The 24,604-nt window shown below is 48.8% G+C and overlaps 1 protein-coding gene and 2 long non-coding RNA genes across 3 annotated transcripts; 2 read left to right on the top strand and 1 right to left on the bottom strand.

Annotated features, from left to right (window-relative positions):
- Positions 1–572: 572 nt before the first annotated feature.
- Positions 573–6,911, bottom strand: LOC121011083 (uncharacterized). The gene is made up of 3 exons (XR_005781485.1): positions 6,764–6,911; positions 5,272–5,353; positions 573–717 (listed from the first exon to the last, which is right to left on the bottom strand). It is a non-coding gene; the product is annotated as an uncharacterized LOC121011083 (long non-coding RNA).
- Positions 6,912–7,380: 469 nt separating this feature from the next.
- Positions 7,381–10,462, top strand: DUSP1 (dual specificity phosphatase 1). Its single transcript, XM_040445084.1, has 4 exons — positions 7,381–8,003; positions 8,287–8,432; positions 8,785–9,004; positions 9,425–10,462. Exons 1-4 carry the CDS (start codon positions 7,637–7,639, stop codon positions 9,793–9,795), a joined length of 1,104 nt encoding a protein of 367 aa, XP_040301018.1. The 5' UTR covers positions 7,381–7,636; the 3' UTR covers positions 9,796–10,462.
- Positions 10,463–13,250: 2,788 nt separating this feature from the next.
- On the top strand, positions 13,251–16,266 carry LOC121011078 (uncharacterized). Its single transcript, XR_005781481.1, has 2 exons — positions 13,251–13,404; positions 16,051–16,266. It is a non-coding gene; the product is annotated as an uncharacterized LOC121011078 (long non-coding RNA).
- The last annotated feature ends 8,338 nt before the right edge of the window (positions 16,267–24,604 follow it).

Here is a 24,604-nt window from a genome sequence, read left to right as displayed (position 1 = left end):
CCCCATGCAGGGCTCAATCCCACGACCCTGGGATCATGACCTGAGCTGAAATCAAGTCAGATGCTCACAACTGAGCCACCCAGGTACCCTGACAAGTTTGTTTTTTTAAATCCACTTGGCTAGTGGTGCTTTGTTACAGCAGCCCTAGCAATATACTAGAGCCCACTTCTCTTAGGGCAGGAGGGAGCTGTCCACCCACTACTTCAGGACATGGGGCAGCATTTGTGTGCTTTCCTGTCCCTGACCCTAAGCAAGCCCAGCCGGGTCTGTTTCTTGCCTGCCTGAGGTTGGATGTGTGAGCCAATGAATGCATTGGAAAGCTGGAGGTGTGACTTCACTCTCAATGGGTGGCCAAACCCATTGAGGTCAAGGCCAATGAATGAGTCATCTGTGCAATGTGGCTCAGTGAGTCAGGGAGCGTCAGGCACAAAGCCCAAGTTTGGGGCCTATTTTCTCTTCCCTTTCCTCTGGAACCTAGAATCAGCCCCCTAAAAGTCATCAACCCCAGAAATAAACAGTGAAATAGTGTAACACATCACCTTCTTGACACACCCATTGTGTGCTGGGGAAAGATAAGGACAAAGGACTTAGAAAACAGAGAGAAAGAGTATGAGGCACCCAGCCGTGACACTTACTTGCTGTGTGCCTTTGGATGGGTTAGTTAACTTCTCTGGCCTCGGTTCCTCTGTCTCTTCACATGGGGGTTGGTAATGTTACCTGTCGCACAGGGTTAGTGTCACCATACAAGGAAATGAACACAAAGGACTTAGCAAAGGGCCAGGCTCAGGGCAAGAACTCAACAGAGATTGGCAACGATTATGAATAAGAACTGCCCCTAAGTAATGTACCCACAAAGGCAAAACTGTGATCCACAACTGTCAAGTTTTCACCTGTGATTCTGAACATTCTGCAGGTAACTCTTCCCCCTCCTTCCCTCAGGGAAGAGTTTGGAATAGACCAGCCATGATCTCATTTGCTCCCTCCAACATTAATTAGTGTTTTCTAATTATGAAAAGGAAATTATGTCTCAATTCATACTCTAAGAGAAATTAACAACAGAAAGGTGTCATTTCTTAAGGTGGCGTCAGTTCTCCCCCGCCCGCCCCCCCCCCCCCAGCAGCCTGGGGCGTGGCTTGGGGCTATGTTGGCAAGCTGTGTCCTCGGCTCAGGGACAGGTCTGAGTCATGGAGGCCCTGCTACTTCCTGGTCCTGTTCCTGGGCTCATCTTCACGGGTTTGTTCAACAAACCTGCTTTGAGGTTTGTGCTGGGGACCAAGAGAGGCAAAGAAACCGTGTCCTTGCTCCCAAGCTAGTGGGAGAGACAGAAATGGTCAGCTATGGAGACCGTTCAACACAAGATGCTGGGGCTTCATCTGGTCCCACAGCAAATCTGAGAGTTGGTCTCTTGGGTTATTGCTGCCCCATTTTACAGGGGAAGAAACTGAGGTTTCCGGAGGAAAGTGTTCGATAATCAAGGCCCATCTCTCAGAGAGACATTTTATCCAGACATTTCTATTTCACATCAGTCCTTCTGTCTCCAGGTAGACCTCCCCTTCTTTGGGTATCTTTCCCTCATAACCTTCTCCCAGCTGGGTGAGGGTCCCTTTTTTGGCCTCCCCAACCTGTACTCTGGCACTTAGCACCTGGCTTGTACTTACTTACTAACAAGTGAGGCCCTCTGTGAGAATGTTTGTTAATTGAATGACGGCAGTGTTTTAATTTCTGTCCATCGCGAACCTTTTACTTTGCTGTATTCTACCGGATCTAAGATGTCAGCAATTCTAAGTCTCCCTCACTAGTTTATGCACCATTAAGAAAGAAAAATGTTGCTAATTAGCTATGTAAATTAACTATGATATGCTTCTGATCGTAAGTCATGTAAGGAATATTAAAATATAAAAAGATGTGCCTTAGATTCCATGAGATATATTACAAAAATCAATTACTGCTTTTAAACACATCCTAGGGGAAGAAGATGCTATAAATATCCACATATTAATAATAACAAGGTTTACTAAACACCCTCAGCCAGGCATTGTTCTAAAGCAGTTTTCATTCATGATCTCATATCAGGGGTTGGCAAACTTTTCCTGTAAAGGGACGAAGGTAAATATTTTAGGCTTCGGGAGCCAAAAAGCATCACAACTATTTACCTTCCACTGCGGTGCGAAAACAGCCACAGAGGATATGGAAACCAACAGGTATGCGTGTGTTCCAGAAGACTTGATTGACGGACACTGGAATTTGAATGTCATACAACTTTCATGTATCACAAACTATTATTCTTGTTTGATTTTTTCCACAACCGTTTGACCTATAAACACCATTCTTGGCTTGTGAGTTGTACCAAAAGAAGGAGTGGGCTAGATTTGGGTCAGGGGCTGTAGTTCAGTGACCCCTGTCTCACATCAACCCTACAAGATGCTATTATTATCCTTATTTTACACATGAGAAAATTGAGTCTCTGAGAGGGTAGGTAACTTTCCCAAGGACACACAGCTTGTGAGTGGTCAAGCTGGGATTCTAACCCAGGCAGTCTAACTTTGTATCTTGTCTTTAACAAGTTACCCTAAATAGAGTGACTATGGTTTACCCTAAATACCGGTGCCCTCTCCTGTTTTTCACTCTTTCTCCTGATCATAATAGTTCCACTCTTGTGCTGAAAAATTCAAACCACACAGAGTTATAAGGAAGAAAATGAAAGTAACTCCACCCTCCAGAGATAAATGCTTACGGGTGTTGAACACACAGCTTTCACAATGCTGACTAGATTTAGAACATTCTGAACACTGTGTGACTTTGGAGAGGTTGCCTAACCTCTCTGGGCCCTTGTCTCTCAAGTGAGGGAGCTGGCTCCCATGACGCAGCCCTGCAGGCCCTCTCAGGCCTGACCCTGGATTTGTGTTTGGAAGGATTGCACAAGAGCAGCTGGCTCTGTCCTCACTGCTTGGGTGTGGAGGTGAAGTCACCCATTGCCAGCGCCTCAGGATGGGTCAATTGGTCGCCTCCGGTGGCTCCCCCAAATCCCAAGCACTGAGTGACTTCGGACAGCAGGGACACCGGGGCCTGACTCGGGCGTCCTAAGAGGTTCAGGCTCCCTCCAGGGATGGTGCCAGGCAGCCTTCTGCCCAATGAATAGAGCTCCAGGCAAGCAGGGAGTCAGAGACGTCAGCCAGCAAGCCTCGGACGGAACGGGCACAGGCAGAGGCTTAATAGACGGAGGCTCCTGCGGCGGGAGGCCTGGGCCCCATTCCATCTCTCAATCAGACAGGGCCAGGGTTTGGATCTGTGGCTGATGATCACCAGCTGCGTGACCTTGGGCACATTCCCTCTCTGAGCCTCTCTCCTTGCCTGTGTAACGGGGAGAATAACCACCTCGGGGGATCACTGATTAGTTCTTCAGACGATACTGTAATGAGCTGGCACAGAGGAGAGGCTTAACAAATGGCTGTTTCTGTCCCCTTCTCTTCATATACTTTCCGAGAGTATGCTTGTATCTATTTATTTTTAAATGTTTATTTCTTTATTTTGAGAGGGTGGGGGGTGGGGGGAGAGAATCCCAAGCAGGCTCCTCGATGCTGGCACAGAGTCCAGTGCAGGGCTTAGGCCCACGACCCATGAGATCATGACCTGAGCTGAAACCAAGAGTCATACGCTTAACCCACTGAGCCACTCAGGCGCCCTTTGGCAGTATGCTTTGCAAAAGTTCTTCCACCGTGCCGCAGATTACGACGTACTCTATGTCAGGGCTGCATCCAAGGGAGTACAGGTGTGGAGGCCCACAGAGGAGAAAAACAGTCCCTGCCCTCAAGCAACTCAGGGAGGGTAAGATAAGGATCTAAGAGACTTTTATACAAATAGAACCTTTGGACAAAGTCCTCCAGGGTTCAAGGGAAAAGGGTGGAGAAACCAGGGAAGGCTTCCTGGAGATGTCACTTTGGCTGAGTCTTGGAGGATGGAAAAAAGATATGGCTGAGCCCAGCGCGAACAGCATCCTGGCCCGGAGAGGGGGAGCAGTGTGAGCAAAGGTGTAGGGGTGGGGACACAGGCCCACTGAATTTGCCTAGAGAACCAGAGAGCCAATGACAGTAGCTGGGGGGGGCGGGGGGTGGGCCGGATGGATGGGTGAGGACAGGGGTGGTGCGCTTTGGATTTGGTGGGAAAGGCGGAGTCTTGGAGGGTACTGAGCGAGGACAGAGGCTGTCTGACAGCCTGGCCAAAGACCTATGGATTCTGAAAGAGAACATGAACAGCAGGAGCCAGCTCCCTCTCCTGAGAGCACCCGTTCTGGGTGTGACCCACCCAAGGCCCTTTCTCACACATGGTCTTCCTTAGTTCTAGACGGATAGTATTCCCAGTTTACCGGCAGGGAAACCAACGTTGACAAATATTAAGCTGCTTGCCGGAGCTCACAGAGTAGCCAGTGAGCTGGGCTGCTCTTGGACTATAATCTGTGAGAGTGCCACCCTCTCTCCTTCTGTTACGCCAGGACAGATCCAAAGTCCGTTCTGAGGGCTGGATTTGGACAGGGCTTGTAGGGTAGTCATTGCTATTATCACCATCACAGGAAGGAGGGAGTGGAGGCTCAGCAAGGGAAGTGACTTAGTCAAGGCCACATGTTGAGGGTGGGGAGTCCAGGCCAAGCCTTCAGAGTTCAAACCCTTCCCATTACCCCCCACTGCCTCCGGGTTTATTTCTAAGCACATCTAAAATGGAAAAGAGCCCAGGGGCACCTGGGTGGCTCAGTTGGTTAAGCATCCGACTTTGGCTTAGGTCATGATCTCACGGCTGGTGAGTTCAAGCCCCGCATCGGGCTCTGGGCTGACAGCTCAGAGCCTGGAGCCCGCTTCAGATTCTGTGTCTCCCTGTCTCTCTCTGCCCCTCCCCTGCTCATGCTCTGCTTTCTCTCTCTCTCTCTCTCTCTCTCTCTCTCTCTCTCCTTCAAAATAAATAAATATTATAAAATGAAATAAAATGGGAAAGAGCCCAGGTCAGAAAGGCCCAGTTCTTTCCCGAGTCAATACCCATAATTCATACTCCTTTATGCCCTGCCAGGCCCACAATTCCAGCCCCCCTACCATCACCAAGTCTAGATCATGTTGGGCATCTCTTGGACTCAATCCCCAATAAGAAGCAGCATCTCCACTGCCTGGACTGAGGTCTTCAGTGGCTACACCTTTACCACCACACTTCCTGAACAGAGCCACTGTGTTGGTTGGTCTCAAGGAGGGACCTTTTCCTGAGCTGCGCCTCTATCCCAACTACACCTACCAGTGACTTGTGGTGATCTTCTCCCCAGGTTCTGATGCCAGACCCCGAAACACACGGTGGATGATGATATAAGAACTGCTTGCTGGGAAGGGGAAAACCAAGAGGTTTAGTGAATCATAGTGAGAAGGGGTAGGGTAGGGTCTGGGTTCCTTACAGTTACTGTCCTCCCACTTGGGCCTCAAACCACACAGAAAGTAGACCGTTGTAAACCCATTCTACAGATGTGGGCTTAGAAGCCCATAGGGGAAGAGATTAGCCTAGGGTCACCCAGAAGCAAAATAACAGCACGGGGGTTCAAACGATGCTCTTTCCAGAAAAAGATAAAGAGGAAAACCCACAGAGCTCAGCAGACACCTGACTCCAGGGCCAGACTGTGCCACCAGCACTATAATAGCTGTATAAAAAAAAGTTTTCTTTTTTTTAAATGTGGGTAGAGGAATATATAATGAATGCTGTTGGTTAAAAAAAATGGGGCAGATAAAGCTGGTATGCTGTGAAAAGTCAGCAGCTGTAATATTTTATGATTCAATGCAAAAAATATGTTGAGTTCCTCAGCTGAATAAGTGGTATAAACAAATAATTTTTTCTTTCTTTCCCCTTTTTTTTTTAAGATACAAGGAGGGTATTGCCATTATCTGAGGACCTCTTTGCTGTCCTCAGACAATGTTAATCTGAAGGTAGAAAATGCCCTTAACAGCACTCAACCCTGAACTTTTCTAGAACGTAGGCAGAAAGTTTGAGCATGTGTAGACACGGAAGCTAAACAAGGCAAATGCAGAAGTCGCCTCTGGTGATAGTCCACAGATCAACGATACACGGTACATGAAATCCCCATCCCATCCCCCCTCTCTGCAACAGAGGGGAAGAAACCGCAGAATGTTCCTGACTCGGCACCCTGGCGGGGTGGCGCAATATTTATGTTTGTGTACCTAGCACAACGGTGCCGCCCTCCACTGCCCAGGGGGCCGTCACTGACGCTGTGCGGGTGGCCGCACGGGGTCTTCCCAAACGTTTGTCCTGGACTCTTGAAACGCCCTAGGACTGGATTTCGGATTCAGTCCGTAGAGATGACAAGAGTCAGGGCTTGGGGGTTGAAGCCCCTGCGTCCAGCTCATCCTAAGCGCCCTAACAGTATATACTCGTGGAGTAGAGACCTGGAGAGGCTCGACCTATCTTAGGCGAACGCGACCAGAAACGTGTCCTGTGACCTCTGGGGGGCGCTGTCGAGCCACGCTGGGGGTCGCCTCCCCAAACGCCGAACCCCGAAATCCACGACACCTTGCGATCCCATACTTGAGATTTCAGCCCTCTTACTCGCCTTTCTCGGCTCAAAGTCCACTAGAACTACTTGCCTGGGGATAACTTGTTCCCTGTGGTGCTTCGATTGGAAGGCATTTGACTTGTTAAATGTATGTTTTTCTAAAGTAGCCGGAGAGCAAATCTGGAAAACAGGAAAACTTTTCCCTGAACTTACTTCTCCACCCCAACTCACCCCGGTTATCCTTAGTAGGAACGACATTTCCACCGACAGACTTGTTAATTTTTCTCCAACCCTCATTTCAGTTCTTCTCTGTACCCCTACCCCCAGCATTGTGACATTGGTCAAGTAAATCGCTTCTCCTGGGGAGCCTGTCCGTGCCTGGTGGTGACGAGGCAATGAGCGAAAGGGGCACACGTGTATGCAAAAGCGCAGGAAGCCCCTTTCCGATCGGGGCTGTGGCGGAGGGGAGCGCGGGGAGGGGTGCAGGGAAGGGGGAGGAGAGGCTGCGGGCACGCCGCCGCTTGGATCCTTGAGGTCAGCCCTTGGCTGGCAGTCCTCCCGCCACCTCGCCTCTGGGCCCGGAGAGCGGCGCAGGCCGGATCCCCAGGGACACGCCAGGCGCAGGCCGGACGGCCGGACTGGGGTCGGAGCCAGCAGGCAGCCAGCGGATCCCGCTCCGAGGCCGATGACGTCTTCGCCTCGGGCTCCGCCGGCGCCAAGCCGGGTAGGGCGGGTGACGTCACCGCAGGTCACGTGAGCACCATTCAAACAAACAAACCCCCTCCCCCTGCGCGCCCGCTTCTCCCCGCCCCGCCCCGCCCCCAGAGAGGCCACATATAAACGCGTTCCCCCGGGCCGAGCTCGGTGCGAAGGACGCTGGGCTGTACGTGTGGTTGGGGCCGGAGGGGCAGTCAAGGTAGCAGCAAAGAAGCCGAGGCGGCTGAGAGTCCCGCACGACGCCCCCTCACTCAGTCTAAAGGCAGTTTGGGGTTCGGCGTAGAGAGAACCAGGGTCGGGCTCTTCCTCGAAAGCCGTTGCCCTGCCCTTGGCTTCCGAGGACAAAGAGCACCGAAAACAGGCACGCTGGGGGCGCTGGGGCCGGCCATGGTCATGGAAGTGGGCTCCCTGGACGCCGGAGGCCTGCGGACGCTGCTGCGGGAGCGCGCGGCGCAGTGCCTGCTGCTGGACTGCCGCTCCTTCTTCGCTTTCAACGCCGGCCACATCGCCGGCTCGGTCAACGTGCGCTTCAGCACCATCGTGCGGCGCCGGGCCAAGGGCGCCATGGGCCTGGAGCACATCGTGCCCAACGCCGAGCTGCGCGGCCGCCTGCTGGCCGGCGCCTACCACGCCGTGGTGCTGCTGGACGAGCGCAGCGCCGCCCTGGACGGCGCCAAGCGCGACGGCACCCTGGCCCTGGCCGCTGGCGCGCTCTGCCGCGAGGCGCGCGCCGCGCAAGTCTTCTTCCTCAAAGGTACGCCCTCGGGGAAGCTCGGGCGGCCGCATGCCCCCTCCCCTTCCCCGCCGCCTTGCCGCGGGACCCCCCCTGGCCCTCAGCCCCTGCGGGCCGCCTCACCGGGAGCGCGTGGGCGCCCGAGTCCTGTTCTGGGGACCCGGTGGCTTTGTTTGGCTTTAAGAACAAAGACTTGTCTGGGCCTCTCCGGGGTAAACTTCAGCCCCGGTGGGTGGGGGGAGTTGTGTGAAGGTGCCCTGTCCCGGATACTAATGGAAACAAATATGTCTCTTTGTCTTCCCAGGAGGCTATGAAGCTTTTTCAGCTTCCTGCCCGGAGCTGTGCAGCAAACAGTCGACCCCCATGGGGCTCAGCCTTCCCCTGAGTACTAGCGTCCCTGACAGCGCTGAATCAGGGTGCAGTTCTTGCAGCACCCCACTCTATGATCAGGTTAGTAGGGACCCGTGCCAGAGGGGGAAAGGAATAGCTGGCAAAGAAGAGCAGTACTAGTGAGAATATACAAAGTAACCTTCAAGTTTATAACGGAGGGGGCACAGGGATGTTATTTATCCCATGGTTAAGTGGTCTGATGGAACGGAGTCTAATTGCTGGCATTACAGAAATGAACTTGGTGGCTCTGCCCAGGCAAATGGGTTTATTACCCTATTTATTTATACTCCGGCAACAATACTAAATTCGCACAGTATCTGAAACTGACCTTTCCAGCAGGGAGTTTTTGTGGGGATGGGCTCCGGAATTGACTTTGTGCGAAGCTTGACAAGTGGATATTTCTGGATTTCAGGGTGGCCCGGTGGAGATCCTGCCCTTTCTGTACCTGGGCAGTGCCTATCACGCTTCCCGAAAAGACATGCTGGACGCCTTGGGCATCACTGCCTTGATCAATGTCTCGGCCAATTGTCCCAACCATTTTGAGGGTCACTACCAATACAAGAGCATCCCTGTGGAAGACAACCACAAGGCGGACATCAGCTCCTGGTTCAACGAGGCAATTGACTTCATAGGTAAATGGACAGATGCCTGGGACGTCTGCCTTGCTCCTCCCGTTTTAGTCACTGAGCCCAACTGTATGGCAAGGACTTGAATGACATTTGTCTGAGCCTTTCTCCGTACGTTAATATCAATCTGGGGCAGGCAGCATCCCTGCAAAATAGGCATTTCGTGCCCCATTTAATAAATTAGCAAATGGAGGTTCAGAACATGGAGTTGACTTACCCATTGGCTTCATGGAGATGCCTGGTTTTGGTTTAAATCCCTTGCTGTTCTTTGCACAACGCCTGTGTTGCCTCCACAGAACGCTGTGTGACGGCGTGACGTGATGTTGCCATTCTCTGGACAGGACACACGTTTCTTAGGCACCCTCTGCCTGGGGTTAGGGTTGTTCTCGTGAGCTCTTGAGTAACTGGCCACCCTTTGTTTTCCAGACTCCATCAAGAACGCTGGAGGAAGGGTGTTTGTCCACTGCCAGGCAGGCATTTCCCGATCAGCCACCATCTGCCTTGCTTACCTCATGAGGACTAACCGAGTCAAGCTGGACGAGGCCTTTGAGTTTGTGAAGCAAAGGAGAAGCATCATTTCCCCCAACTTCAGCTTCATGGGCCAGCTGCTGCAGTTTGAGTCCCAGGTCCTGGCCCCACACTGCTCAGCAGAGGCTGGGAGCCCTGCCATGGCTGTGCTGGACCGCAGCACCTCCACTACCACCGTCTTCAACTTCCCTGTCTCCATCCCTGTCCACTCCACGAACAGTGCATTGAGCTACCTTCAGAGCCCCATCACGACCTCTCCCAGCTGCTGAAAAGCCACGGGAGGTGATCTCCACAACCCCCCGGGGACTCTAGGCGCCCTGAGGAGAAATGCAATAACTCTGGGGAGGGGGCTCGTGAGGGCTGGTCCTTATTTATTTAATTTCACCCCCGAGTTCCACTGGGTTCCTGAGCAGTCATGGTGATGATTTAGCATCAAGGCGTTTGCTGAACTCAGCACGTTCGGGACCAATATAGTGGGTACATCAAGTCCCTCTGACAAAAAGGGGCAGAAGGGAAAGGACTCAGTTAAGGAGCCGGATTCTTTTTGCTTGCTCCCGTTTTTTGTAGGAACTCTTCATGCTTGACATACCTACCAGTATTACCATTCCTGACGACACACACCTATGAGAATATACCTTATTTATTTTTGTGTAGGTGGTCTACCTTCACAAATGTCCGTGTCTACTCCTAGAAGAACCAAATACCTCAATTTTTGTGTTTTGAGTACTGTAATACCCTGTAAATATGTCCTAAGCAGGTTTGTGTTCAGCACTGATGGAAAGCACCAGTGTTGTTGTTTTTTTTTTTAGTTGCCAGCAGTTGTATGTTTGATTATTTATGAACTGAAATAATATATTTCTTTTAAGAAAGACATTTTGTTACATAAGGATGACTTTTTTTTATACAACAGAATAAATTATGGCATTTCTATTGAAATCTCAATGCTTTGTTTCTTGGGCAGCCCCAACTGATCCCTTTCCCATCAGTGAAACAATCTGGACAAGGGCCTCCCTGACGTATGTCTTGGGATCTGGTCTCCTACTCCTTGGTGGCCCTTCCAGTCCAAGGTGGCTGGGTTGCAAGGAAGGTAGGAAAGCGATCTGTCGTGAAAAACCAGGTACTGTAGCTGAACTCTTAGTATCAGATCCAGGTGTCTATCCATGTATTCCTACCCTGTTACATAGGGAGCCCAAGTGTTCCCAGAGCCAAAAAGAAATGACCGTTTGCTTGGGTTGCTTTTTTAATTTAATACTTTGCCCAGGATAATATAAAAAGATGCCTTCTCCTTTCTGAGCCGTGCTAGAATTATGAGGATGATGGTTTTCCAAAACCGCTGACATAAATGTGGTCCTACTATGTGTAAGGTAGTGTGCTACCTGCTCCCAAAACAACTCAGCAGGACCGTTTTTGCAGACAAAGCTGCTGAGACCCAGCATAGCTAAGTGGCAGTGGGGGGGGGGGGGGGGGAATCAGGCCCTACATCTATCTGTTTTGTTCCCTAATTCTATGTGGTTTGCACTTTATCATTTGCTTCTCTCATGTGCTCCCTTTTTGCCTTTGAAAAGACTTTTATTTTTGTGAAAAGAATACGAAGCACTCTAAGTAAAATACAACATGGACAAATTGCCTGAAATTCCCACCCCCAACCTGACCATTATTCATGCTTTGGAGTACATCCATACCAGCATCTATCTATCTATCTATCTATCTATATATTATACACACACACACACATATATGTATGTGTGTATATATAATACATATATATATATATATATATATACACACATACACAGAATTTTTGGTGGCGGCCTCCTTCAGGTCACTTGCTAGTCTGATTTCATAATTTTGTTGAAGATAGGCAATCAGATCTGACTTGCTCTAGGGTAAGATCCTGGATTTTTGCTCTTGTCAATCAGGCCAAAACAGAGATGGTGTAATTGCCTACCAACTCCTAATCCAGTCTATGATGTTGAGTTAAATAACAGTCAAGCTCTTGGGTCACTGGTCCCTTAGCTCCTGTCCCCGCTACTTGTCTCTGGATGAAGTGATGTAGGAAGCAGAAAAGGAAACCTCTCTGTTGACTTTAGTAGTGCCCTGAACAGTGGTCCTGGTCCAGCCAGGTCATTTAAGGCCTTGACACACAATCAGTGTCCTTGACCTTTACCCACTGGTTTACCATCTGCCGCTTGACTCTCATGGCCTGAAAGATCCTTGTGTTCTAAGTTCTAAGAACTTACCCTGAGCTGGCAAGCTCATTTCCTTGGCTGGGCTTCCCATTGGAAGTGTGTTCGTGCCTTTCAAAACAAACCGTACCCAGTGTTTTTTTCAAACCCTAGAAATTTACTATTGCAAATATCTCCTTTCGTGGAAACCTACCAGCAACTTCAAGTCCATGGCAGATGCCGTGGCTGACTTCCCCCGTGGGCTCAGGCCATCACTTTCTGCTTAACAGGCACTGGCTGAACCAGAATTAATCTCCAGTGTAATCCACGCAGTGGAAAAATACAGCCGCTGCCTAGGGGAGCCGCCAGTGAAAACAATTCACTCACTTCGCCCAGTCCAAGCTGCCCCACTCCCGTCAGCTCAGGAGAGCAGGGTTGATAACCATCTTTCTTCTTGTATCCGATTCCTGGTCTTTGGGCCCTCCAGAGAATGTCACTTTTGGCCTGATACTGCTTTTCTTGGGGGGGGGGGGGGGGGAAGTACCTCGTGATGAGGAGAAAGATACTCAAACTATTAAAATGTTTGTTTCTCAATGGGAGATTGAAATAGAGACAACTCCATCATTTAATACTTACGATGTGGTAATAATAGCTCTCAATTTTAGAGCTACCACTGTGTTAACTGCTTCACACACCTTCACATTAAACCTTTAGCAGCAACACCCATTTTACAGAGGGGGAAACAGAGGCTCAGAGAGACGAAGGGACATGTCCAAATTCACACAGCAAGTAAACAACATCGCAGAGATTGGAACCTGGGTCGGAAAGACTGGGAACCAAAGTCCGAGTTCAGTCCAAACATCTTGAGGGAGTGGGGAAAGGATGAATTTTGTAGCCAACCAGACATCATCATGGTTTTACCACATAATTTTGGGGGTGGAAAAGCTATTTATCCTTTTGGGCCTCAGTTTCCATACGTGTAAAATGAAGTCATAAAATCTGCTTCACGAGTGAGGGGGAAATAGGCTCATGGATGGCAAGTGCCTGGCAGGTAATTGGCCCTGGAGGAACATTTAGCTCCCATTCCCCATTCCTAACGACTTCTAGCGGTTCTCTGGTGTCAGTTTTCCCACTCCAAAAATGACCAGTTTGCCCTGGATCTAATGGGTAAGATTCCTCCGGGTCTTAGAAGATGTACCAATGCATACTTTATGCTTTTCTGTGGTTTCCATTAGGATAGTTCCAACCGCAAACGCTTCCACCGCATCCTCTCCTTTCCTTGGAATTTTGCAAATCGTAGCTAATTTGCCTCCGACTTGCAGCCTCCGGAGGCCATTTCCCTCCCTCCCTCCCCAGCCCATCCAGGATGACATCATGGTGTGTACACCTTTAAGATTATATAAATCTGTGATCAGACAGGGGCCTCCATCCCCATGGTAACGCGGAGGAGTTTCCCTTTTGTGAGGAAAGCTGTCATGTCACTTCCTGCTGCTGACAAATCAGTTTAGGAGATTAAAATACAGGGAGGGGGGGTGCGGGGAGCTGGAGCAGGCCTCTGAGAACTGCCGGCTGCGGTGGTTTCTGGTTGCCATACACAGAGGCAAACAAAGCCGAGGCCACGCGGGGTAGCCCCGCCCAGCGCCAGGCTCCGGCTCCGGTTTCCCACCCCTCACCGGGTGGCGCCAGGTCACCCCGGGATGTTTTCCTTCGCAGGTTGCCTTCTGGGGAGCAGGTGGGAGGGCTGCCCACCTCTGGGGACTTTTCTGGGGCTCTGTAGGACCCGCCTGCTGGAGAACAGCCTCGGGGTCCAGAGGAGCCTCCGCGCCCCTCTTATCAGCTCAGAAGGCGGTTTGGTGCTCGGTTCTCCAGAAAACAAAGGGTTTGCGCCTTGGGGCACCAAGCAGACAAAAGGGCTCTGCTAAGGAAAATACCCTAAAACCACCTTTTTCTCCACGGTGGCTTTTTATGCTAAGCAGCAGGGCCGTTCATTCATTTATTCATTCATTCGTTCGTTCATTCATTCGTTCGTTCATTCAACAAATATTTATTGGCACCCTATGCCTAGGGACACTTTGGCCCAGGACAAAGTTCCCATTCTCAAGTAGCTAACAATGGGGGCAGGGGGTGGAGGGAGGGGAAGAAGGCAATATATAAAGAAGATCATTAAGAAATAAGATGAAGGGGCGCCTGGGTGGTTCAGCGGGTTGAGCGTCAGACTTGGCTCAGGTCATGATCTCATGGTTCCTGATTTCGAGCCCCACGTGGGGCTCTGTGTTGACAGCTCAGAGCCTGGAGCCTGCTTCGGATTCTGTGTCTCTCCCTCCCTCCCTGCCCCTCCCCTGCTCACGCTCTGTCTCTCTCTCTCAAAAATAAACATTAATTTTTTTTTTTTTTTAGATGAAGACGATGAAGGTGGAATAATAAAAGGGGAGGCTCCTTTAGATTTTGGTGGTCAAGGAGGCCTCTCTGAGAGGTGGTCAAGACCTGAGAGATAAAACCTACTTGCCCATTTGAGAGACAAGCTGGGAAGAGAGTTTCCTGCCAGGAGGGCAACAGAGACTTGAGGTTGGAGGGGGATCTTCATGGGCCACTAGATAGAACCAGTGACTGGGAGTCAGCTAGACCTGAGTTCAAGTACTGATTCTGCCACTTATTCGCTGTGTGACTCACTGTGAGTAAGTTACCAAACTCTTTAAACCTCGGTTTCCCTATCTGTCAAATGGGCCACTAACCACCGACCTTCAAAGGCTCTTCAAGGATTAAATGAAAGGTGGATTAAATGAAAGGCAGTCACCTCTGGGCACATCAGAAAGGCTTGAGAAAGGCTCTTTGTCCTCTTGTGATTTAGCTGCTCGCCATTCTGTCACTCAAGCAGCAGTGCCACTCCCCATGGTGTCCTGGTGAAAGGAAACAGGGAGAAGTGGACTGTCTTTCCCCATCCTGACAGATACCCTGAGCCTGTGCTCATATCATAGTTCCCTCTGGGGCCATCAGAGCTTTGTTTGGGGACAGCCTTTACTTGGAGACCACCAACCCTAGCCTATCGACTGTGGCGAGGTATGCCTTTTCTGGGCCTCAGTTTCCTCATCTGTAAGAAGCACCTGAAGAGACCTTCACGTGTTCTCCTTTCCCATCCAACTGCCAGCTCTAAGCGCCTGTCCTCATCCAAGCCTGGGAATGCTCTGGAACCACTGAGGTTCATTTGGGCTGGCTCAGGGAGACAGAGGGAAAAGGAAATAGACACTACCTGGGAAGGGGGCAGCAAGGGGTCTTGGACCTCTGGAAGACAGAGGTGTGATGGAGATGTGACTGGTCCCCATGGGAATGAGTCCCCATACAATCTCCTGCCAAGTATCACATTCTCCCAGCCCCCTTTTCTCCAACTCCGGGTAATCCTTTGCCATGGGCCACACGGCAAAGTTCGGGTTTAAAAGCTTCATTAAGGCTGACACCAACAGACCCTTGAAGTTGGCTGCCTCCTTTCTCATTCTTCATATATATTCATGTATCATTCATTCAACGGTTATGTAGTACTTACCTTTAGTTTGTAAAAACACTCCATATTTACCTCTCCACAGCCCTAGTCACTCTCTGGAATTTGTAAACTTGTCTACACTCCCTTGACCAGACTCACTTTGGCATATAATTCAAGGTCCTCCGAAGATGTGACCACTGCCTCCCTTTCCAGATCTTTTTTTTTTTTTTTTTTTCAATCCCAGCTCCTGTCCTCCACGCACATTGAGACTTGTAGTTCTCATAACAGGATATGCTCTTTCTTGCTACCCTTACCTCTGCACCTGCTAGGCTTTTGCTTGAATGCTCAAAATGTCTCTTGCTCAAATATCACCAAATCCATAAAGCCTTCTTTGACCTTTAAGACTCTCTTATCTGTCATCGGTATTCTGAAAACGTATAGCTTTCATCCCACTGCTGTGACCAAGGGTCATAATCCAACTGCCCCCTGGGCCAGGTAGGCCATATAACTGAGAATTGGGCCACTGGGGACTGTGGTGACATAGGAAGTTCATGCTCTGTACTACAGGGAAGCTGCCAATCAAGGCGGAAACGGAGGCCCCGGTGTTGCCAAACCTTACTGTGTTTGTTTTGTTTTGTTTTGTTTTTTCAGAGAGAGAGAGCATGGGAGTGGGGGGAGGGGCAGAGGGAGGGAGAGACCATCTCAAGCAGGCTCCACGCTCAGTGCAGCCCAATGCAGGGCTCAATCCCACAACCCTGGGATCATGACCTGAGCTGAAATCGAGCTGGACGCTCAACCGACTGAGCCACCCAGGCGCCCCTGGACCTTACTATTTGTAGTAAGGAAGCCAGGAATCGGTATTTTAACATAAAATCTTTTTTCAGAAACTTTGTATGGACCAAACAAGACAGCCACAACCTGGATGCAGCCCAGTGACTGTGGGTGTATGACTGCTGCTCCCAACTTTGTAAACGTCTCAATGTAAGGGTGACTTATGTGACCCTGGGCTCCTGGGTCTCACTCAGCCCAGGGGTTGTGAACAGCAAGTACTTATATATGCCTTCTGAATAAAAGAGTGACTAATGGTCATTTATCCCCTAGAAAGTGCTCGGTAGATGTTGAAAAAACACCAAGAAAATTCTGAGATTTTGTTCCAAGTGCCTGGGGCAAAACTGATAGATAACTAATACCTGTATGGCCTTAGGTGGATCACTTCTCTTAAAGCCTCAGTATTTACATCTCTAAAAAGGGAGGGGGGGGGGAGGTATTTGCTGCACCTGGGATTGTCCAGATGAAATGACATAATGTGGAGAAAATGTTCTACACAGTACTGGACACACAGCACAATAAATGTTAACCATTTTGATGGTTATTATGATCATCATCACGCTTTGTTTCCCTCAGATGCCTGGTTATTTTCAAATAAAGTTCGGCCACTGTCTGTGAAAAACTTAGGAGATCATTTGAGGTTTAGGTGCTGTTATTCTCTTCTCAAGAGGGTTTGCTTTTTTTTCTTAAGGTTTTATTTTTTCAGTAATCTCTACATCCAACATGGCGCTAGAACTTACAAACCCCGAGATGGAGAGTTGCATGCCCCACGGATTGAGCCAGCGAGGCACCCCTCAATAGGGTTTACTTTGCTGCAGGTAGCTAGGGGCCTAGGAATCCCAGACCATCTTAATGCAACCAGAGATTGAGATGGTTTGAGAGGACCCGAAGCTGGGTTTTAGACCCTGTGATAACTTGCTTCATTCTTATTCCAAGGGTTTATCCTTTAGGGGTTTCTTTTTTTTTCTTTTTTTTTAAATTTTTTTTTTCAACGTTTTATTTATTTTTGGGACAGAGAGAGACAGAGCATGAACGGGGGAGGGGCAGAGAGAGAGGGAGACACAGAATCGGAAACAGGCTCCAGGCTCTGAGCCATCAGCCCAGAGCCTGACGCGGGGCTCGAACTCACGGACCGTGAGATCGTGACCTGGCTGAAGTCGGACGCTTAACCGACTGCGCCACCCAGGCGCCCCCCTTTAGGGGTTTCAACTAGAAGCTTGGGGGATTTACCTGACCCCCCTGGCCTTGATTACTTTTTGGAGGGTAATACACAAACAAGCATGGGGTGTTACTGGGTCCCCCCACCTCCACTCGCCTCTGTGTGCCCTGAATTCCATTATTTGTCCCATTAGACTCATGAGTCTTAAAAGCTCTGCTCCAGTTGGTAGGCTTTCAGCCCCCTGTTTCAGAATTGGCAGATACCCACTGGGGAGAAGAGGCCCCAAATACTGTCCTCATCTCTCTGGTTTTCCTCCTCCAGACTTGATTCCATAATTCTTCACTGTCCTTTTAGTGCTTGAATGTCTTCAAGTATTTAACCTTCAGTATTTAGAAATATTTTTATTTCGCTTTCCCATTCCTCAGCAGTAGGCAGTTCTGAATTACATGATCTGCCATGACTAGAAGGGAGTTGAACTTTTACAAACCCAGAGTGTTCTCTACCCTGAGCTCTCTTATGGTTCCCATCTCACTCAGGCTCAAAGGCCGACTCCTTACAAAGGCTGAAAGAGCTAATGTGACTTGTCTTGCTGATGTGTCTCTGACCACATCTGCCCTTCTTCCCCAACTCCCGCCACCCCCCCCCCCCCAGCTCATCTCCAGCCAAGCTGGCCTCATTGTTCTTTCTAGCATGGGCAAAATCCACCCTTGCTCCACAGACCCATGCCCTTCCCTCCACTGAGACCGATGTTCCTTCAGCTTGGCGGGGCCAGCTCTGTCGCTTTCTTTAGCTCGCTGGTCAAAAGTTATCTCATCAGTGGGCCATTTCCTGACCACCCTGCCCCAACCCTGGCATCCCGTACCCCTTTCTTTGCTTTATTTCTCAACATAGACTTACCACCACCTAATCTTTATTTAGCTGTATATGGTCTATCTCCTTATTAGAATGTAAAGGCTTGAGGGCAGGGGCCTTGTCTGTCTCATTCACTGTGGGATCTCCTGCTCTTAGAACAGTTCCTGGCAAGTGGTGGGTGCTGAATAAATTTCATGAATACGTGAAAGACCTCTGAAGGCTCTGGATAATTCCTCCCCTTTCTGGGTGAGTCCTGGGCCCAAACTAGAGGGAAGTGATTCTTCTTTGTTCAGTCAATCTCTTTCCCTTCCACATGAAGCAATTTCCCTTGGAGACTTTCCAGTCACACACAGTGGTGTGCAAATGAAATAAAGTGTATAAAAGCACTTTGAAAGCGGGAAGCAACACGAGAGTCCTGGCTATCTAAGACCTATGATCCTGGGGCTCCATTCTTGTGACCAGGGCTGTGATTCTAGAAGGGGTGCTGGTGAGAAAACCTGCTCAGGGACTCCACTCTGAGCCCCATCCTCCCACTGCTTCCTTCCACATCTCCTCCCTCCTGTCTGAAGAATTGCCCATGGCGTGTGCCTCTAATGAAGAGAATGGGGCAGTAGGTGATTCATGGGGAAGTCTGTAGGCCTGCTTGGGGCTTATGACTCACAGCTTCTCCTCTACTAGGAGAATTAGATATCCATATAGCATATCCTGGAAATGTCCTTTGGCAAGGTCTCTAGTGACCATTGGGGATTCTCCCCAAAGAGCTCTCAATAACACCTTCCTGGCACTCACCACGCTGTGTAGATGTATGTCTGTTGCTCCATAAGTACACATGGAAGGGGAAAAAAAGGAGTCAAAAGAGGAGGAGGAGAAAGGGAAGCAGGGGGAAGGGCATCTGCCTCCCCCCCACCCCACCAGACCGAGACACTGAGGGTGGGATCATGCGCTTTTCATTTCTGGGTCCCCAGCTTCCAGTGCAAGCCTTGGGATATAGTTGGGGAAGCGAATGGTTGTATAAATAAACAAACACTGGGGGTCTTGAGGGACTCTAGGATATTGCCAGGCCTGACAGAGCCTGAAGTCAGAAGCAGGGAGAGGGTTGCCAGTGGGAGCCTGGTTGCAGTTTGGCGTCCCCTGTGGATGACACTGGAGAGGCTAAGATAGATGGTCCTGGTTGATACAGATGCTCTAGCCCACAGCCCAGTCATGCTAACTCATGCTAGGCCCCGTGCTGGACGCTGGATCCGCAGAAATGGAGGAGCCATGGTCCCTGAACTTGGAGTCTCTTGACAAGGGGCAGAGATGGATGGTTTGTCCGGATTTTAGGTGGCGAGGTAGGGACGGGACAAGGGGCAGGGAGATGCAGGGGGCAGGGGAGCAGGAAGAGGGGGAAACGAGGAGGAACAGCTTTCCGCAGGGGGCAACCCTTGCGTCCTAGCGGCCAGAAAGGACTTCTGTCTGCAGGGTGATGAGTAGTGGTCTGCAGCCAATTTATTATTCAAAGGATTTTACGGAAGAAAGAAAGGCCCCTACTTGCCCTAGAAATGAATTTCCAAGAGCACTCTTAAGAGTCCCTGCCCTTGTCCCCTTCTTACACATAATGGACCAGAGCCTTGTGCCTCCTATGGTGGGAATTTCAAAGTGTGGGCACCACGGTGCCCTGAGTGAAGCCAAGGAAATGACCTCCAAGGAAGAAAGACTGAACAGTATTAGCTTGGACTCTGGCCCCCGCTTCCTCTCAGTGTGATCGATCATTGGATGAATTGGGCTGTTCTCCTTTCATTGCAGACAGGGGAAGGGTTGCTACAGGCTTTGCTGGCCACCCTCCCTCATCACATCATCATCACCACCAACGGCTAACACTGTCTGAGCAGGAGTCAGAGGCTTCAGGCGGGAGCTTTACGTTCTAGCCCCAAGTGTAGCATCTCCTTGCTGTGTGACTCTCAGCAAGTTACGTAGCCTCTCTGGTTTTGTAGTCCTAAAACGTGGAGAAGATGAACTGAGAGACACCCCATGGACCTGAAACCTACAGAGTACAGTGTCTCATGAAAGTGAGCTAACTTTATTGTGACCGCCTTGTCCCCCCAGCACTGAGTGAGCCATCTGGGCTCCCACTCTTACCTACTTTGAACTTCATGGGGCACAACTAGCATTGAACCCTGGTTACTCTACTAAGAACGGTTTCCCTAGTGTGAAGGGCCCTGCAGCCTTGGAGACGCAAGACCTGGGGTCCCATCTGGACGTTGCTCACCCTATTGTAAAGTCTATAAGAGATTGGGGATGACTTTGTTTCTCGTGTCAGACCAGAGCTAGTGCCTAATTTAGCCATGACAGCTCAGGGTGGGAGAAGAAAGATAAAGGAAGTCTTTCTTTCTTTCTTTCTTTCTTTCTTTCTTTCTTTCTTTCTCTCTTTCTTTCTTTCTTTCTCTTTCTTTCTTTCTTTCTTTCTTTCTTTCCTTCTTTCTTTTCTTTCTTTCTTTCTTTCTTTCTTCTTTCTTTCTTTCTCTCTGCCTGTCTCTCTCTCTCTTTCTTTCTAAAATTATTTATTTTGAAAGAGAGAGAGAATCCCAAGCAGGCTCCGTGCTATCACTGGGCGCAGAACCTGATGTGGGGCTCGAACACATGAACCGTGAGATCATGACCTGAGCCGAAACCAAGAGCCAGATGCTCAACCTACTGAGCCACCCAGACACCCCAGAAGTCTCTTCTGTCGAGCACCTGCTATGACTCTTTGCTTTACATACGTGATTCATTTAATGCTCTTATCTGGCTCTCTGGCAGGGCTTAGCATTATCGCCATGTCACAAAGAACAGTAACTGAGGCATAGATTAAAGGACTTGCCTGGGGCCACAAGTTGGGCTGAACACAGTGTCTAGTCCAAGGCTCAAGTCTGTCAGGGTCTTTCCCCTGCACCAGGAAACACTGGAGTGAGTCCAGCCCTTACTCTGAGGTCCACAATCCTGCTTTAGAATCGGGGAAGGTGGAAAGTGCTAATGATGAACTACTAGATGAGGCTTCCCTACCGAGGGCTGAGGAGAGGATTATGGAATCTTGGGTTCTCAGAACCTTCAATAAATTCACAGGCCATGATTAAACTATGTAAGGCATGGATGCCTGGTTGCCCCCAGTTTCTGTTCTTCTTTCTTCCTCAGTAATAGATTTTTAGCCAGGTACCTGTCTTACATTTCCCAGTCTCCTTTGGAGCCATTTGAATATAAGCCTAGGGTGTATGCAATTTCCAGGGAGTTTTCTTAAAGAGAGGGGAAATATTTTTCTTCCCCCTTTCATCTTTCTTGTGGTCTGAAACACAGATGTGATGGCTGGAGCTAAGAGCAGCCATTTTGAACCACAAAGCAATGCTGGGCATGATGGCAGAGCAGCAAGATAAAGAAGTCTGAGTCCCTGAGGATTTGTTGGGGGATCATTCTCCATGGAATTTTTATACTTCTTGTGATACCTTTTGTCTGGAGACTTTTTTTTTTCTTTTTTTCAAGAACATTTGTATGGCAAATAGCTGGGGGGTTGGCGGGGACAGAGATAGTGTGTCTCCTTCTAGAACAGAGAACAGATGTGTTTCCTGACCAGGATAATAAAAAACGTCATCATCCGGAGCAAATGTTGGCTAGATTTGCTAGCAGTTTTTCAGAAGATTAGGAGTTTTCTAAACTCAGTATGTCTCAGCTCTGACACATACCCACAGTGTGCACACCATCCATCTGGGCCTTCTGTATGGGCTCCACGGAACTTAGGGGACCAGGAGAACCAGTGCAAACATGAACCTCATGCTCCCTGCTGTGATGTAATAAAATCCTTTGTCTCTGACCCAGGAGTCTTGTGTCTTCTGTAAGCATCTGTGAAATTACAGTAGGCTCACTTGTTAGTTTGCAAGTAGGAAAGAAATCTCAGACTCTTCGTGTTTTTACCAAGGACTTCAAGGAGCAGAGCACTATCATTAGCTCTAGAGGGCTTTTTTTTTTTTCCTTTCCCTAACTTTATTGAGATAAAATTTGTCTCTATAAATGCATCTATTTTAAGCTTCAAGTTTCATGAACTTTGACAAGTTTACACAGTTTTCTATACTTTTGACTTTTGACAGATGTATACAGAATGTATTATGCCTACCAACACATCCAAGATATAGAGTATATCCATCAAAAAAATTCCCTTATGCCTCTTCCCCATCAATCTCTACTCCCTACCTCAGCCAGCTAGGGATATGCTTTTTGTCACCATAGGTTAAATTTGTGATTTCTAGAGTTTCACATAAATGGAATCATACAGTATTCTTTCTCTTGTGTCTGGCTTCTTTCAAGTAACATCATTTTATTTTTTTTTAATTTTTAAAATTATATTTTGAGAGAGAGAGAGAGAGAGAGAGAGAGAATGTGCACAAGTGGGGGAGAGGGGAAAAAGGAGAGAGGGAGAATCTTAAGCAAGCTCCACACTTGGTGTGGAGCCTCACACTGGGCTCGATCATGAAACGTGAGATCATGACCTGAGCCGAAATCAAGAGTCAGATGCCCAACCAACTTCGCCACCCAGGCGTTCCTCAAATTGCATAATTTTCAGAGATTAATCTATCTTGTGTGTATCAGTATTTTTTTTTCTCTCCTTGGTGCCTGTATCTTTACTCAGTTCTTTCTCCTAATCCACAGACACCTGCATTTATTTATTTATTTATTTGTCTGGCTTATTTTATTTTATTTATTTCTAAATTTACATCCAAGTTAGTTAGCATATAGTGCAATAATGATTTCAGGAGTAGAACCCAGTGACTCATCCCTTATATGCAACACCCAAGTGCTCATCCCAGCAAGTGTCCTCCTTAATGCCCATCGCCCATTTAGCCCAAACCCCCACCAGCAACCCTCAGTTTCTTCCCTGTATTTAAGGGTCTCTTATGTTTTATTCCCCTCCGTGTTCTCATATTGTTTTTGCTTCCCTTCCTTTATGTCCATCTGTTCTGTGTTTTAAATTCCACATATGGGTGAAGTCATGTGATATCTGTCTTTCTCTAATTTCACTAAGCACAATGCACTCTAGTTCCATCCATGTTGTTGCAAATGGCAAGATGTCATTCTTTTTGATCACCGAATAATATTCCATTGTATATAGATACCACATCTTCTTTATCCACTCGTCAGTCGAAGGACATTTGTGCCCCTTCCATACTTGGGCTGTTGTCAATAGCGCTGCTATAAACATTGGGGTGCATGTGCCCCTTCGAAATGGTACACCTGTATCCTTTGGATAAGAACCTAGTAGGGCAATTGCTGGGTCGTAGGGTAGTTCCATTTTTAATTTTTTTAAGGAACCTCCACACTGTTTTCCAGAGTGGCTGCGCCAGTTTGCCTTCCCACCAGCAGTGCAAAAGGGGTCCTCTTTCTCGGCATCCTGGCCAATATCTGTTGTTGCTTGAATTGTTAATTTTAGCCATTCTGGCAGGAGACACCTGCACTTACTATTGTTTCTTGTTTGAAGTAACACACAGTGTTATATTAGTTTCAAGCGTACAATGTAATGATTCCATAGTTCTATACCTTACTCAGTACTCATCATGATAAGTGTACTCTTTAAATTTTTTTTTTCAACGTTTATTTATTTTTGGGACAGAGAGAGACAGAGCATGAACGGGGGAGGGTCAGAGAGAGAGGGAGACACAGAATCGGAAACAGGCTCCAGGCTCCGAGCCATCAGCCCAGTCGGGCTCGAACTCAACGGACCGCGAGATCGTGACCTGGCTGAAGTTGGACGCTTAACTGACTGCGCCACCCAGGCGCCCCGATAAGTGTACTCTTAATCCCCTTAATCTATTTCACCCATCCCCTCCACCCCCCATGTATCAGTAGTTTTGGAAACGTTTTTTAAACAGATTTTATTTTTTATAAGTTTTTTTTTTTTAACGTTTATTTGTTTTTTTGGGACAGAGAGAGACAGAGCATGAACGGGGGAGGGGCAGAGAGAGAGGGAGACACAGAATCGGAAACAGGCTCCAGGCTCCGAGCCATCAGCCCAGAGCCCGACGCGGGGCTCGAACTCACGGACCTCGAGATCATGACCTGGCTGAAGTCGGACGCTTAACCGACTGCGCCACCCAGGCGCCCCAACAGATTTTATTTTTTTAGAGCAGTTTTAAGTTCTCAGAAAAATTGAGTGGAAAGCACAGTGAGTTCCCATCTGCCCCTGTCCCCAGACAGGCATAACCCCCCACCTCCGCTATCAACACACCACACCAAAGTGGATGTTTGTTGCAACCTACACTGACACATTATTATCACCCTAAATCCATAGTTTACGTTAGGGGTCGCTCTTGGTGAGGTACATTTGACGGGTTTGGATGGATGTATGATGACATGTGTCCACCATCAGAGTATCATACAGAGTAGTTTCACTGCCCTAAAAGTCGTCTGTGCTCTGCCTGTTCATCCCCGCCTCGCCTCCAACCCTTGGAAACCACTGATCTTTTTACTGTCTCCATAGTTCCATCTTTTCCAGAATGTCATGAATGATTACCCAGGATGTAGCCTTTTCGGACTGGTTTCTTTCACTTAGTGGTATGCATTTCAGTTTCCTCAATGTCTTTTTGTGGCTTGATGGCCCA

This window comes from Herpailurus yagouaroundi, unplaced genomic scaffold (assembly GCF_014898765.1).
Source record: "Herpailurus yagouaroundi ecotype Mexico unplaced genomic scaffold, PumYag 29, whole genome shotgun sequence".
In the NCBI taxonomy this organism is placed as follows: Eukaryota; Metazoa; Chordata; class Mammalia; order Carnivora; family Felidae; genus Herpailurus; species Herpailurus yagouaroundi.
This window is presented reverse-complemented; position numbering and strand designations above follow the sequence as displayed.